The sequence below is a fragment of the Scleropages formosus genome, chromosome 6 (genome assembly GCF_900964775.1).
Source record: "Scleropages formosus chromosome 6, fSclFor1.1, whole genome shotgun sequence".
In the NCBI taxonomy this organism is placed as follows: domain Eukaryota; kingdom Metazoa; phylum Chordata; class Actinopteri; order Osteoglossiformes; family Osteoglossidae; genus Scleropages; species Scleropages formosus.
In genome coordinates, this window is record NC_041811.1 from 10,753,292 (window position 1) to 10,770,464 (window position 17,173).

At 39.2% G+C, this 17,173-nt stretch overlaps 1 protein-coding gene across 2 annotated transcripts in view; it reads right to left on the reverse strand.

Moving 5' to 3' along the window:
• Positions 1 to 17,173, reverse strand: part of astn2 (astrotactin 2) — a 327,163-nt gene that overhangs the window by 142,001 nt on the left and 167,989 nt on the right. For both annotated transcript variants that reach the window (XR_003797747.1, XM_029252720.1), the window contains exons 8-10: positions 11,288 to 11,372; positions 10,401 to 10,475; positions 8,704 to 8,841 (exon numbers count right to left, since the gene is read on the reverse strand). Coding sequence is in view for 1 of the 2 variants with exons in the window: in XM_029252720.1 (XP_029108553.1) it covers positions 8,704 to 8,841; positions 10,401 to 10,475; positions 11,288 to 11,372 (298 nt within the window). In the remaining variant the exon portion in view is untranslated. The remainder of the gene's footprint in view (positions 1 to 8,703; positions 8,842 to 10,400; positions 10,476 to 11,287; positions 11,373 to 17,173) is intronic.

Sequence of the window (17,173 nt, forward strand, 5' to 3'; positions counted from 1 at the left end):
GCTCCTGACTTCCAACCCCAGTGGGCCCTGCTCATCAGCACTCTCCTGAGGCACCTGCCACCCTCATCTGCCCTTGCTAGCACAGCTTAAAAGTTAATAAAGAAGTATTAGCAGTGTGTTCTGCTCCTAGCTCACGGGCAAAAGGAGGGAAAGGATTTCTTACCCTGGTTTTTTGCCTGTACTTTCTATTTGACAAAGGCTAACAAACAGTGCTGAGATCCCTGAATTCATGTTGTACCCTTAACCTGGTACACCTCACCTGAACATTAATTCATTCCAAATTACCTCCTCGGGTGGAGTGTGTAGCTATAAACACTGTGACATTGAGTTTAAATTTTGGTTTTTACTCAGTAAGAACCTTGTGCGAAAGGGACAAATTTTGCTGAAAATGTGGACAAACAATGTTCTCAACCAAAGTCTGTGCCTCATCTACAGAACTCCTTTCCGCCAAGAAACACAAAACGTGTAATTTTTGCGTTACCATCCATCACGTTCCCATATCTGGAGAGAAGACTCCTCAGAACAAAATGGTACACTGTGTATATGTGCTGTAACTCTCTGGGAAGCCCATGGGAATGAAATCCAAATTACTTAAAAGGTAACATAAATAAAACATAACTTGCAGTACTTAAGGAAGCAGGTCTAATATTTCTTGCTAGATATACGAGTGGAAAGCCATGGAAACCACATCTAATATATGTCAGATATTAATAGTTTGTAGAAAATCATTACAGTACATCAACTAAATAGATGTGAGGTCATTTTTCATGGAGTCATTAGTCCAACCATGAAAGCTGCTATCCTCAAAGGTAAACCTAAATGTACCCACAAATCACCGCGCTGTAAAATAACTGTAGCGATACTTAGCACTTGACATATGCTGCAATATGTCAGTACTGAAACTGTGAGTCTAAACATGGACCTTTCTGATCTTTCCTGCTTCAAGGATATTAAATTGCCTTGAAGTGAAACTAACATTCAGCTGAAATCCACATAATCGTTTATCTCGTTATCGTTTACCTCATTCAGATTTGTGCTTTATTTCCCAACCAACCAACCAACCAACCATCAAGACAATCACAAGCTCATTCATGCACACATACACAGACTATGGGCAATTTAGAGTGACTAATTCCACAAAACAGACCTCTTTGGACTGTGGGAGGAAACCCACATGAACACATTGCAAACTCCACAAATTCGGAACCGAAACTGAACCCACGTCCAAACCCAGAACCCAGCTGTGAGGGACCGATGTTATCTTCTGGTTCCAAGTGCTGGCTTTACCAAACTGCCAATGAAAAGTTTTGAATTTATTGCAAAAAAAGTTCTACATAAACTCACACGTGTTCACTATTTTAGCAGCATTTCACACTGACTTCCATATTAACACAATTATGGTTCCTATCCACAGTTTCGGGGTGAAACTCAAAAATGGTATTAATGTGGATAGCAAAAATTTTTTACACTTTTACAAAAAATGTAAAACACAAAGTAGATTTAGAAAAGAATAGTTGAGCTGGCCTTACAACTGTGAGGAGTTCATTCTTGGACTGTTCTGTTTCACCGAAGAAACTATTGATTCGCTTATTCCAGATGCACCATTATGCCTTTTTCGCACCCCCTGCTGCACAGGAACCTATGAACTCCAGCAACCCGATCTCAGACAGTTCCACCCCGAGCAGGAGTTATGAGGCTTGGGACAAGTGTGTCCCCACTGGGTGCGCAGTCATTCACGCTCCATCTCATCTGAAGGGTCACAGAAATTATTCATTCCCTCATTCCCTGTATACTCCCCTTCATCCAAAGACACTTACATATTTGACACCCAGCCATGGCTACAGTAGAAGGTTCCTAAAGTGTTTCACACTGAGTAAATTGGTCTGGAATGAAATAGAAAGGCAGAAGTTCCAGCATAATCTTCTGTATTTTAACATATATCGCAAAATTTTCAATCGCAACACTAAGTTCACTGGCTTAACCAGTCTTGCCAACCTGCAAACTTCATACCACAGATTTAAGTTTCTGTGGATAATACAAACCGCTATGCAATGGAATAATTATAATAATGACACAAGCCTGCCACACAGTACCCGATTACGATTCACTGTGATTTATGATCAACAGCCACAAAAAGTTTTAGATTACATTTACAACAAGCGGATAATTATAGTTTCACAGGATACACCATATTAAGGTTTGCTGTCAAATCAAATCCTTAGAAAGTGTTTCCTGCACTGACAAGTCTTGGCAAGGAATTAAAGTGAAGTGACCAATGCCTTAATGCATATATACATATAAATACTTAAAAACATGAATACATACATACATACATATATGTGTGTGTGTTCGTGTGTATATAAAGTACAAATAACATATATATTAGTTACAATACATATATAATTTATAGGGATGTCTGCAATGGTTTTGAGATGAGATGATGAACTTCTTAATTTAAGGGGAACAATTAAATACACAAATGTATTAAATCAAATCAGACAGTTTGGATTTTTTTACTTTTTTAGAAAGAGTAAAAAATTCAACCTCTGACTGATGATTCCATACTGTAAGTTTTATAATGACTGAGACTTTGAGTTGGAACTAGGAGCACTAAATAAATAAACAAATTTGCTTGATATTAAAGCAGCGGAAAACAGAAAACATAAGCATTTCTCATTTACTGCAGAAGCTATTCTATCTCTCCAAGTGCAGTTATTTTCTATTCAGTTTATATGTATATAACACCACATATTTTTCCTCAGATCTTCTAAATCACATAAACACTGGTATATACTAACAGTGCTCATACAGAGGAAGAGCTCTGAGCATTTTATTTCCCGCAGTGTCCGGTAAATCACTTACCTCTAAGTGAATAAAGAACCCAAAATACCGGCCAATGTTCCTTTTGCTGCAATAACATTATTAAGTATTTTAGAAATCCCTCTAAAGGTACCACTATATTCAGTGCACTTTCCAATTTTCAACCATTATAATCTTGTTTTCCTGTTAGGATTCTTCTGGTAACACAGTGCCTTTTGTGGAGAAGTACACTCCATCAATCACATAGATTAACTTTTCTAATGTACTGTATGAGAAATACTGGCATTCGTACTACAAAAACATAAAGAAAAACTTGTCATTATCTATAAAATTACAGACACACACACTTACACAAATATATATACTGTGTATATATACATATATACCCACACACACACACACACACACACACACACACACAGTCTTAAACCGCTTATGCCACGTGTGATCGCCATGAACCGGGGCCTAACCCGGCAACACAGGGTGCAATGCTGGAGGGGGAGGGGACACACCCAGGAAGGGACACCAGCCCATATATACATATATATAGCCAGCTCTAAAGGTTGTATATCGTGCAGGTTTGTAAAGCTTGTTTTCATAACTAACAAATGATATAGTGCATGAAACCATCTGTCAGCTGTGAATTACGGTTCAGGCATATGGACGGCAGTCCTCACAGATGATTTGCGTTATTCCATTATGCCCACTCCAAGAGTTTAAAAAGCACCGAGTCTAAGAGTGGATGCACATTTTAGAGAATAGTTTTACCTATATATTTTTTCTTTAATTACTTTTTAAGGCAATATGGCATTTATTTTATAAATGAATGTCATTTGAAGCGTAATTTGCCAAAGCATGCATGAACAAAATGTATATTTATTTATATTACACTCCCATCCAGGGTGTACCCTTCCTTACACCGTGCTTCTGGGATGGGTTATGGACCATAGCTGTTCTGCACTGGACAAGCTGTATTTAATAATTAGTGGATGAAAGAACTTTAACCATCCGTCATAATTTTGGGGGGCGCGGTGGCACAGTGGGTTTGACTGGGTCCTGCTCGCCGGTGGGTCTGGGGTTCAAGTTCCGCTTGGGGTGCCTTGTGACGGACTGGCATCCCGTCCTGGGTGGGTCCCCCTCCAGCCTTACACCCTGTGTTGCCAGGTTAGGCTCCGGCTCCCTGCAATCCTGTATGGGACAAGCGGTTTCAGATGATGATGATGATGATGATGAGGTTATAATTTTTCCTTATTTCTGGAATGTTAGCCTCTTAAGCCTTCAGAAAACTCCTGCAATTCAATGGACACAGAGTCTGAGCTGCAAGAAGCTTTGAGAAGATTCTTGAAGCTACTTCTCCCTCATCTCATCCTTTCTGGTCCACTGAAGAGTGCCGCACTAAAGACGAGAATCAGACAAGGTTCCAGAGCCACTTGCTTCTCCTCCGACACGCCTTAGGCCTACTAAAGGAAGCAGGAGCTCTCTTCAAAAGGACACTGCTCTTCTGAGAAGTACTTTTCTGTACTCTGCACATCTGTGGCACAGAAGAAAACCATGGCGTTAAGAACTCCACTTCTGACCAGAAGGCACGAGGATTAAGCCCACACAGATGTCCTGCTGTTGTACCCTTCTGCCAGGTTCTTACTGGGTTCTTTCTCTTTCTATTACCATAAAAAGGTCTGAGGGACCTTTTTTATGGATAAATTTATACATGCAGACAAGAGGAATACAGAGCAATCCAAATTTACACAAGGACTGGGGGTCTGATAAGTGCATAAAGCAAAAAATTACCATGACCAATTCATTAATATTACATTAACATTTATTCATGCAGAAGAAACTTTCGACCAAAGTGGTGTACAACTCAGAGTGAACAAAAATGCATCAATAACAGATACAGATGTAGACATGTGATTGATTTGGAAACTTTTAAACCCATTTACATTTTCTGACACTGAGATGACTAAGGGGTTATATGGGGACATTATGTGCTGCATTCAGTAGTACTATTCACATGCAATAATCTATTTCTGCATATATTGCCCACGTAAAGCCGAGAAAGCGCGAGGCAAATCCATGTACGATGTGACTTAATTGCACTATAAACCTTAATTTCACCATAAACTCGGAATAAAGAAACTCGCCGGAGTTCCTCTCTGACTTTCGTGTAATCGTTTTCGTGCACAGCCAAGAAACTCCATTATTCATGAGTGTCATGGCCTCACACAGGCTTCCCATATTGAAGCAACTAATAAATAATTTCATTTGTCCCCACATCCCTTTATGTTTCCTAGGAAGTCAATAATTCACTTGTGCACGCTGTGTGTCTCCTTTAATGTTTTCCGTAATTTAGCTTGTGTTTCGATTTTAGTGCAACATTAAGCACCAATTAAGCATTCATGATTTGTGATCATTATTTTGTTCTCATTATTCATTCATGACTTTTGATCATTATTTGTGTATTCATTATTTATGATCTTTATGAAAGAATGAAGTGCTCAATTAACTCAGCGGTAGAATTCCGTTAATCCTTATTTCTCATTTTTTGTTTACATCCAATTGTCTCAATATAAGGGTTTATACAAAATTCTTCAGTAGGCCTCCATTTTATTTTTTCTATACTACTGAAGAAATCTGTCCTAATAATTTATCTGTTTTTTCCCCCGAAAGAAATCAATAAATTATAAAGAGTGTTAAAAATTCTTTTCTTGGTAAAAACTACTGATTAACTCCTTTAAGAGTGATGTATTTTGTGTCATTTTAAAGCCACGCATTTATGTTATTAAGTGGCACATGGATTTTCTTTTTTTTTTATAGTGTACAGTGTTTACAAAAATACACAAATGCATGGCATAAAGATGTTCCCTGCCTCATACCCTATATTTCCGGGACAGGCTCTGCGACCCTGCACAGGACAAGTGGTTACTGCTAATGGTTGGATGGTACAACAGAAAATATATCCATGTGCTGCGCCTTGCTGTAAACCTTAAAGCCCAACTAGTCTTTACAGCATGCTTGAAAAGTTTAGCTTCAAAGGGAAATTGATAGTTTTTCAAGAATCGCATCAAAGTTTTGATGAAAGGATTCAGCTACTTGGTATCTAGAGTTAATATTTTTTCCGTTCACACAGCTAAAGGAAGGTACACGCTGATAAGCCAACATCATAATCCCTGCATCATAATTGCATTTCCATTTATTTATTTATTTGCTAGCTAGTGTGATAAAGTATCAGACAGGTTTTGTTTAAAACACAAACTCTCTCTCTCTCTGACACACACACACACACACACACACACACACACACACACACTTGCTGTTTCAGCAGGTTTTCTGTGTCCCATATTCATGAGACGGCCACAGGGTTTCTGTTTTCTCAGTTCCAGATGTCCTTTCGTATAGCTGACAGCTGTATTAGCAAGTAGAGATTACACTGTTTGTTTTCCTGAGCGCTGCTACCAGCCGTCACACATCCCCGGGGCTTCAGGCCCACTGCAACGTCCCATGCACAGAAATAATTCCACAAATTGAGCTAGGAACATGCAGCATCCTTTCATAAAGGGACGTTGCTCTGGAGATAAACTGCTCCGTCCTAAATGGAGCTCTAAATAGGGTTCAGTGTGGAGTGCCAGATTTCAACTTTTCTTCCCCATTTTTGGTCAATCAGATGTTCCACTTCAAGCTTGAAATTGAAAAACTAATGAACCTAATTCATCACTAAAACACTTCTGAATACCCCTTAATGTGAGGATATAGAAATGAAAATAAAAATGAAATAAACGAGACACGGGCCTTCACTAGGAAAAAAGAAAAAATTGAGCCATCCTAATATGTCAGTAGAGAAAATGTGACATGATACCTTTTGGGTACAGATGTGCTTTCACAGAAATGTGAAAAATAAGATATTATTACAGCTTAATGAGCTCTTTAAGATGCATGCATCCGCCTACAAATGTTCCATTATTGCACAATTGTTCAGAACAAATCCCAGTAAATTAATTAGAGTGTGTGAAAAAACAGCAGTTTTGCTTACACAATGCCATGTTGTATGCTATTTGGATATATATGCTGTCCCAGAAGAGACCTCTCCTTTAAATTTAGCCTCACATCAAGGAGAAATATTAAAACTTTTTCCACCTTACATCCATATGGTAATCTCCTGCAATTAGTCAGTATATCTCTACTAATCCCCTAAACAGCCTGTTAAAAAGGTTTACCAGGGATTTGGGTTCCTGCATGAATTTATGTGCATCTCTGGGGTTTCAGGAATTTCGGCACAAACATCGCATTATACAAATGATCACAGATGCTTCAATACACAATGATTCCACCTTGGGAGGATGAGGAACCAATCAGTCAGCAAGCATTAAATTATGGAGAAGGATGTAAATTACAGTAAAATGTCCCAAATTACCTCATAAACAGAGATGGACCCTAGGCCAATCCTTCAGATTACCATATTTAACATCTATATTTTTATTAACCTTCATTTATCTCTCACCTTTGTCCAAGATGGCTTACACTGTTTGATAATAAACTTCACACCGATTCACCCACTGATACAGCAGGCTGTTCAGACTGAACAAGGTGTGGGATTTGAAGTAGGCGCTTTCAGATCCCATGAAGAGTTCGAACAACAACGTCACATGCTGTCAATATCAATACTAAAAACTCTTGTTCAGCCCTCTAAACCATTAAGGAACAGATTACAAACCCTCTCATATGCTTTATTAATGTTATATTTAATGAACTATGGCCAAGTGTGAGGTGCCAACAATGTTGCTGAACAGTCAGGTTCTTGGCCAAGAGGGGCTTCCACCGACCCGAATTAAATCACCACCCTGCGCTCATTATGCTGTCGCAGATGTCACTTCCCAGAAACCTTTCTTCACAACTTCCAAGTGAACACACACTGCCCCAATTAACTAGTTTAGCTTCACATGGAAAACATGCAGCCCATCTGGTACTTGGTAGAGCAAAGCTGGTTATTCACTAGAGCGGGTCATATGGAAGATGTCCCTTGTGAAGCATCCAGTAAACCAAAAAGATGTTCCATTTTAAACAGTTTCCAATTTATTTCACATAATCTGATTGTAAGTTGATGTCCAGTTTATAGTATATAGCCTGTTCAAACAATTTTCCAGATGAGGAATACGGGAAAGATGTAACTGATGAGAAAAATGCTGCAATAACAACAGTAATGTAATAATAATTTAATTTTATAAAATAAATAATTTTATTCCAAATGATGAAGCAAATCTGATGATTTCAGTTATCTGCATTCTACACATGCTCATACACACACACACACACACACACACACACACACACATTTTTTTGCTTTGGTTATTTTGGGGGGGGGGAACATACTTTAAACAATGACCTGGACCAATAACTTATAATAAATTAATAAAATGAAATCAGTTCTGGCTATGACTAAAATATCTCCAAGTGACCTCTTTAACAGTTTTTTACCTGTGTAGTATTATGTTTCAAAAATGATCAATTTCTAAAGGTGCACCTATAATCAGGCCAGCTTTTTACATGAAACTGTTTTCTTTTTCACATGTCATTTAATGCAGAGTGAAATTGACTTTCCAGCAGAAAAGCACTTGCATGTAATTCACCTGTGCACATATTGTAAAGTGCTGAATAGCTCCAGTAGCACCTGATCTTCCAGCTCCAGTGGCAGTGACTGGTGCTAACACAGCATTCACTGTGGTTTCTGGCTGAATGGCACCATTCACACAGCAGGTCATCCTGCATTCAAGGCCACACTCAATGGATTCCACGGCAGGATAGGGCTGCGCCATCGAGTGCCAACAGGTCGGCAAAGCGACATCAATTATCCCCCAAGCTTCCTGAAGCTAGTGACACAAGGCCACTCACCTCACGTCGCCGGGGTCCTCTGTCACCAGCACATCCGTCTTGCAGCTGGCCAGCGGGTTGATGGACAGCTCCACGGGCGGCACTACGAAGCTCTTGCTGACCGGTAGCCATAGGCCCTGTCCTAGACTGTAGGAGGACCTGAGAGAGAACAGGAGGGCAGGAAGGCACATCTGAACATTAGTCTTCCACAGGCTATCTGCACACAGCGGGTCAATTAGCTGAGCTCAATTAATACCAATTACCAGTGGAGCTTGCAGAGAGCCTCAAGGTCATGTGGACACTGGCTCTGCTGGAGGTCATGGATAATGATGTAGGAAGCAAGGCTCAGCTGTACTGTGTTACTGTGCCTTCAAAGTTACAACTTTAAAAAAAATTTCAATATGTCAATATTTAATGAGCTGCATTTAATAAGTTGTTTAAATGTTTTATTACTTTCTAACATTTCTAATAGTAATGTTGCGAAATATTTTGTCCCAAAGTATTTTCTCCAAAACATGTCACGTACTGGACAGTGTAATAGAAGTTAAACATTACCAAAATTTCCATTTGTTATTATATTGGTTGTAAGACAATTTTTTTTTTTTTTAAAAAAAAAGTAAACAAGCAGTCATTAAAATGTTCATATGTGATGTTCACACATAACACAATATGAGGATGTGCAACAATGGCAGTGATACTAATCAGTAATGTTAACTTTTTGTTACCCAGTAGACACAAGTGACATTTTCAAGCCTTGACCCAGGTGCCTGACAGAAAACAATGGTACAAATAACAAAAATCAATACACTCACACCCACACACACTCATAAATAAGACTCTGATAGGCAATCCCTGAGCTGCCATTGCAACAGACAGTTGAGCGCCATCGATTGCACCCTTTCCACTGTTCAGGAAAGTACAAAATCAAGGCAGATCTTTCATAAAATACAGACAACCTGACAGTGAAGCATGTAAGGTACAGATGTACAGATAGGTAAAACAAATTGGGAACTTTGTTTCTTTGATGCCGCTATTGTTTTGCTCATTCAGGTCTGCAACTAGACGCATATCAAGGCACATATCTGAAAAGAAACAGGAAAAAATAGATTGTGCTTGTGATGTTCTCTGACATTGACGAGGCCTGAAGAGACTGGAGGACCGTTTTGGATTTGACACTATTTTGGGTGATTTAGAACAAGGTATCCCTTGTGCTTGAATTTTCAAAGTCCTCGGATTTTTTTGAAAACCTGCTATGAAAAAAGACTTGAAAAACTCCAGATTCATTCAAAAACTGTGACAGCAGTCATCACCTACGACGAGTGAAACTAAAAGGTGGTGCCAAACAGCACGGAAAAATACCCAGAGAGACCGTTAGACTGCACCGTGGCGTCCACTTGTAGGAGGCCCCTGTGCCTTGAGCTCCTCACAAAATGTCAGGGAGAATATGTTCCTGTCAAAGAAAAAACTGGGTCTCGTCCCAAAGGCTGCTACTAAGAGCTCTTGAAAGGCCTGCTTTGAAGAGCCCTTCTGGCTGTGCACTCAGTGGGGCCCCTGAAAACACACTTCCGGCCCTCCTGTCCCTCCGGCAACAGACCCTAGCAGGTATGGTGGCCAGAGTGTTAGAAGCATGAAAATAAACACCAAGGACTGGCAGGAAGGGCTGATCCATAGGATGACAGTCCTAAAAAAATTAATGCCTATAGCAGCTGTTCTTTTACCTGAATATCTTCTCCGGGGCCTGTTCACCAGTCACCAGGTCATAGCCCTTCTCCAGATTGGTGTAGGGCCAAGGGCTGTAATACAGATGGAAAGGTCAAGGATGCAGTAGGGTTATCATGGTCCCTTGATGAATAAACATAAAATTTTTACTCCTTGTCTCTCAAATTTTATTTTTATCCCAACTAATTACAGTTTCCAGCATCAAACATGAAAAGGGGACAGTTTAAAAGAACAAGAATGATGGTAAGTCATACACTGACTCCTCAAGTTATGAAACAAATGGGGATCTAAAGTCTTTTTGTAACCTTATTTGTTCATAAATCTAAATTCACTTTAAACACAAAGTTACAGTCATTAAACCAATTATGAAGATGCCCCATGATTTATTCACAAGTTAGGTTGTGTAAAAATCTTACATAAAACTACAATACTACAGCACTTTGACTTTTTTATTTTCTATATCTTTTTGTTAAACTCGTGTTTCTATTAAAATGAAAAAAAAAAAGAAAAATATTCAGTGTTGATTGTTGACTGATTCATCCCTCAAACACTTGGAACATAATTAATCTTGTTCTTCATCACTAATGCTCAGGAACACCAGCCATAAACTGTAAGCACTATGCAAGTCAATCCCATCCTCCTGTTCTGTTTAAGTGAACATTACTGCGATCTATTCTATGGCTGCATAAACAGAAATCACATTCACACTAACACACAAGTTTTAGAAAATAGATCAATGAAAAAATGCATTTAAAAAACAGTCAGAGGAGTGAGTATACTAGTTTTTCACAATATATTTTCAGTAAAAGGTTACACAAATACACTTGCTTTGGGATGCACTAAGCGGATAATGCGTGTATTTTGTTGCACCTTGTCCGGGACGTACCCTTCATTGCGACCCCAGTCTGTGCGGACACAGAGGTGCTTATGCTCGGGGTCCGACGAATATCCCTCATGGCAGCTGCATTCTCCTGCAGGGAAATAAAATGACAGATGTGTTCATTTATCGTGCCCATGGACAGATCACTCATCACTTCCAGGGCAGGCCTGCTCATCCATCAACAGAGAAGACCTCTGCGATAATCAGCTTGTCGGCAACTCCCGCACATCCTCTAGAACCCCCCTACTTCCAACACGCCACAAAACCCACTTCCTTCTGTTCCCCTTCTATCCATTCATCTTGTCCCTGACACCAACCCCTCCTCCAGCTTTCCACCTGGTTCCAATGCTCCACCTTATCCCATAGTGTAAGCACAGCATATTCTGCAATAGTCTGTAGATTTCTCCTTAAAATATACTGCTAAACGAAATTATCAAATATTTCAACAGCAGAATTATGCTATTTTTCACAGAAAATTATACAAAGCATCAATTTTTTTTTCACTTCTGGATGCCTACGTGTGGGGCCCAGAATGTGTGATGCAATCATGCTTCTAACTGAAGTGTTAACAGAAGAAGAACATTGATCTACCAATCTTAGGTTTGAAACACAAGGTCTCGATAAAATGCCTGGAGGAGTTTCCTGAGTAAACACCCATCAGTCTTTGTGTACCCAAGACCTACTGCACACCATTTTTGTTATTTTTTTCAGGCAAAAAGAGTGTCTAATGTGGCTTAGTTCAAAGATCCAAGCATGGCTAGACCAAGGAGTCTGATAAAATTTTCATGTCATATCCAGTTTACATCTACACACAAAACCAAGGCTAGGGAATTATTTCTTTTCCCCACAGAAGAAACAGATGCATGTTCCATCAGGTGGTACACTGGCTGTAAAAGATCCAAAAAAAATGAGCAAAAGAAAAAAAAAACATAACTTGAAGATGAGGAAAATTGCCCTCCGTGCTGCCTGCAATGTAGGAATAATTATGCAGATCTATGGCTACCCACTGCTCAACAATGTTCTTACTTAACATAAGAACAACCGTCTGCTTGGATGCGATAACACTCGCCTCGTTAGAAAAGTACTCGTAATGTCCTCTTTAACGGAACATTTTAAAAGTGACAAAATAAACAGCACTTGTCTGTTGTCAGCAAATTTTCACACTCAGGATATTGTATTACCGCCATGAGTCGTTAACAAATCGATTTATGCAAAAACAAGGAACCCCAATTTTCTCATACGTATTAGTGTCATTGAAATAATGTGAACCAAATAACTAGACTAAGTGTAATGTTATAGGTATTTTTTGTTTGAATTTTAATTCCATACCTGAGTTCTTTCTAGAAGCATCGGCCAAAACAGATTGTAATCAAGGGGCCATTAACTACTAGCTAGTAAACTTTTCTTGCGCTACAAAAATTAAATTATGTCATAGTTTCAAATGTCAATTTCACACTTATTTGTTTTGTTTCCAGATTTGATGGTGTCTTTTCTTTTTCACCCTCTCAAAATGTTTAACCAAATTATATCTATACAAGCTTATTTTATATTATCGTATTGCTGAAGCCAGTAGCGGAGTTTGCAGGGATCAAGATGAGGGCAATCTTTTCACAGCACCAGCAACTCAATTTCTCCTCCTCTGGGCTATTGATTTTAACCAGAATGGCTGACCTTTATCATTCATGTTCCTAGTTTAAATTAGCCACAAATTTTGGAATACATTCAGAAACTGGCAAAACTTGAAGACTTGAAATATTTGGCCTAAGCATACATTGCAGGATAATATTAAAAATAATACTAAATCAATAATAAGAGAAGGGAATTTAAACTGTAACTATTGTTAAAGAAAGATGTCACTCTGAACCCCAGAGAGGTATTCCCATGAAAGAGCTGCGAAGTGAAATCATTAGACTCTGGCCTTCTGAACCTTGAGCCACAGCAGGGAATGTGTTTTCATACGACATCCACTGACGCCCTTGAATTCCAAAAGCAATACATGTGTGTAGAGGGATAATTACTTGACTTGCCCATTGTTGTATGGTACTATTTTTGTTGGTTGATTTCGACAGATTGTATATTTACCCATAATTAGTTCATGTCTGAATGGAGAATGGCCTGGGAAATCTTAAAATTCAGCCCTCAGCCCTCAGCAAAAACCTGCCTATCACAAATAAAGTATTTAAACTGTCACTTTCCTGCATTCCCTTTTCAAAGCACCCCACCACCATGCATTAAAGATATCTCAGTGGTGGGGCCTCAGCAACCTCAGCCAGCAGAATGTGTGATCCCTCTAGCAGACTCCATGCCAAACATTATTCCAACCATTATTCAACAGTTTCCATTATTTATTCATTTTACCAACAATTTTCTTCAAAGCAAAGCAATGTACAGTGGTTTACATATTTACATAGCTTGCCTATTTTTACTCTATCAGTTCAGAGCAAATACCTTGACCAAGGATACTACTGCAGATGGAGAGATTTAAACCTGGATGCCTCGACTGCAAAGTGGCAGCTCTAATCACTATGTCACCTACTATTCACAACTACTGCATATCAACATAAAACAGCTATGGAACTTACCTCCCTTTATCTTTAATGAAAAACACCTGCAAATGGTCATCTATAAACTTGGAATGTGAATACTAAGTTTCTTCACATAGCCAATTAACTAATTTCCTGTGGACCCTCCATTTAATCAAAGTCCTCAAGCAAACCTCCAAAATATTGCCACAACTATCCCAAAATGATGTTCTCGATTTAGAGAAAATGCGATCATAACTTTTATCTCCCTATGACCAGAAAACAAGATCTATAGGACTGGCACCAGCGGACTCCATCCCGCTCTGAAAATAAGAAGGAAATAAATTATGAGGCCCAACGTTATGGGTTAGTCGAGCTTCACTGTGGCTTTTGCCTTCCTGGACTGAAAGCGTACCTCATCTTCCTTTCTTGTCACACAATAAATCTTCTCTCTCTGTCCGCAGTACCAACAATTTGCTGTACTGTTTGTTTCAGTGGAGTCCGTCTCCAACACAGTAACTATATTACCACACTGGATTAGATAACAGGATTGTTCCATCATAAGTGCAATTCTGAAATATTGTACCTTGAGTTTTCTTTACATTTCCACTGGATAAACAAAACGACATAGCTCAATTAAATTTTTATACCTTGACTGTAGTTTAATCTTGACAGTTGTACTTACTAGACAGATCCACACAGGTCCTGTTGTCACCACAGTACAATGCCCAAGAGGGGAGCATAGCCACTGTTACTTAGACCCCGGAGGTTAATTTTTCCTCCTTTAGCTATGATTGGGAATTTTTCCCCCTCTCCACTCTTTCCAGGTGACTTACTCTATTGTTAATTTCTTTTATACATTTAACTGATGCTTTTCTCCAAAGCAAATCAAAATGTTAAGCTACTTGCAATTACTGTATGTATCCAGTTAGACAGCTAGGTAAATCTTACTGGAGCAAATCAGGGTAAGTAGCTTGGTCAAGGGTATTGCGGTTAGGAGGTGGGATTCAAACGTACGACTATTGGCCCCTAAGGTCGCAGTTCTAACCACCACACTACCAGTTGCCCAATATATGTTATATCTGCAATTATATGTAATTGTTATGGCAAGGGTCTGGAAAGAGCAACAGAAATAGGTGCAGGCTCATTCATTTATTGAAAGGACTAGGTACAAGAAGGGTTGAGAGGTGTTAAGGGGTTGATCGATTGACAGAAGCCATCCAAAGGGAAAGGCAAACTCGTGGTCCAGAAACAACCCAAGGTATATAGCCAGAGAAACACAGTCAGGAACCATAAGAGAAGAGCACTGCAGTCTTCTATCTGAGGTTCCACGGCGAAGTGTTTCCGGGGCGCCCTTTTATGCTGTGCTTCCTGATTGGTCGCAGATGTCGCCAATCAACTGTTGGGCAAGGGCGTGACGGTTATATCTGTTTTGTTATAATTAATAATTTCATCAATTAATATGTTTGTATTATTTTTGGTAACTTTGCTTGACAGTACAACCTTGCTAAGTGTGTTGAGTCACACTGGCTAGAAGGGTGCTTTAAAACAAATACATCGAAGTGAATTAACCACAGTTCCACATTACTATGTCATATCTAAGGTGAACCAGAAGAATCACTTAAATATTACTGCTGAACTTTCTCAGCTGTTAAGGACTATTTTCATATTCATTGGCCTTTGCATCCAAAATCAAAAACAAATCTTTAGTTTATAACAATGAAATTAGTTTACATGATAGAAGTGACAAGATTTGTCTTTATATCTTCAGCTTATAATGAAGAGATATCAGTGACAAAGGCCAACACTATGGACCATATATTTATGGGAGCACCAAGGTCTTTGTGGAGAGTGTCGTTCAAAAATGTCACGAACATTATCCCACCGGTTGAATAATAATTAATTAACCGAGTTTATGGACCAAAGACAATGTTCCCTAGCTCCAGCTTGTCTGGGAAGGAGCAGCTATTACCTTAATGATGCAAAGAGAACGACCACTTCTCCCTCTTCCTGTTGGAGAATGAAATGCCTCCATAAATGGCAGAGAGAAAGGTCAGCCGATCTCCGTTATCAATCCACTCATTAGATTGGCTGACAAAAGGGAGCACGAAACCCCTTTGAATTTCGCCCTGGTTTTAATGAGGCACTTCATAGAAAATAACATGCAGCTAAAACCCATTCTGTTTCCGCAAACTGCTATTTCGGCCATTTTGGTGAACAAATTGCAGGCAGACAGAGCGCTGCTTCTGAAAACATTAAATTCACACTTTGAAATGAGTCTTCTCAAACAAAACAAGTACAGGAAAATTTTGGCTGAGTTATATGCAAAATATGCTAGTTGTCTTTGGAAGAAGAAAGGCTATGACCCCTTGGTGTGACACTCATTTTTTATCTTTATCTGTGATTTACTACTGGTTAACCCCATCTAAGCACCAGCATGGTACTTTAGCTAATGATGCCTCCGGTACCATTATCTGCCTTTAGACATTTTGTCAGAAGCAATTAGGTGGTGAGTGAAGTTAGTCTATTTAGCCATTTATAATCACTAACCCCTTTACAGTACATAAATTTTATAAAGCGAACCAAATCACAAGCACGCCACACTACTTTGCTAAAAAGCAGCTGAAACGTGTTCGAATTAATAGCTATCCTCATTCTTAGCTGTTGCTTTTTTAAAATAAAAACACTATAGTATCATTCCACGGCTTCGTCTGAGGTCATCTATTACATGCTCATCTCCTTACACACTAATCTCCCTGATGTCTCCTGTATTGAGTTATAGTGTTCCTGGACTCAGTCTACCCACCACACAAATAAACTCTAGAAATTAAACATACAAGTCAAAGCAGAGGTGGGCCATCTCAGTGTATCCTGTAAATCTCCTAGAGTGTCAATGGTTATAGAGTCATCAGAGACTGCATATACACTGTATTGTATTACTGCCATTTAGGATTATCGTTATCAGTTAATTCTATAACAACAATCACAGTGAGTGAAAACTCGTAACCAGATAGCCAATTATCTGCAGCTCTCCCACGACAAACCTGTTTTGATGGATGGTACGTTTGAAGCAATGCTATTCCTATCAAACAAAGGGCACACGCGCAGATTCAACCTTGCTGATTTCAAGGTTCATTGCGTGGCTACCGGAAAGAGAGATTGTTGTTGGTTGCATATCTTTTCTGTAACACAACACCAGAAGTATGATCCTTTTATAAGACCTTGAAGGGGGGTTGGGGGTGGGGGTAGTATTGCACAGTGGTATGGAGGCAGGCAGATGCATAAAATATTTGCCCCAAAGTCACCACGGACAAGCTATGGAAGATCAGAGAGCGACTCGGTGGATTTATATCAGGTTCAAAGAGGACAA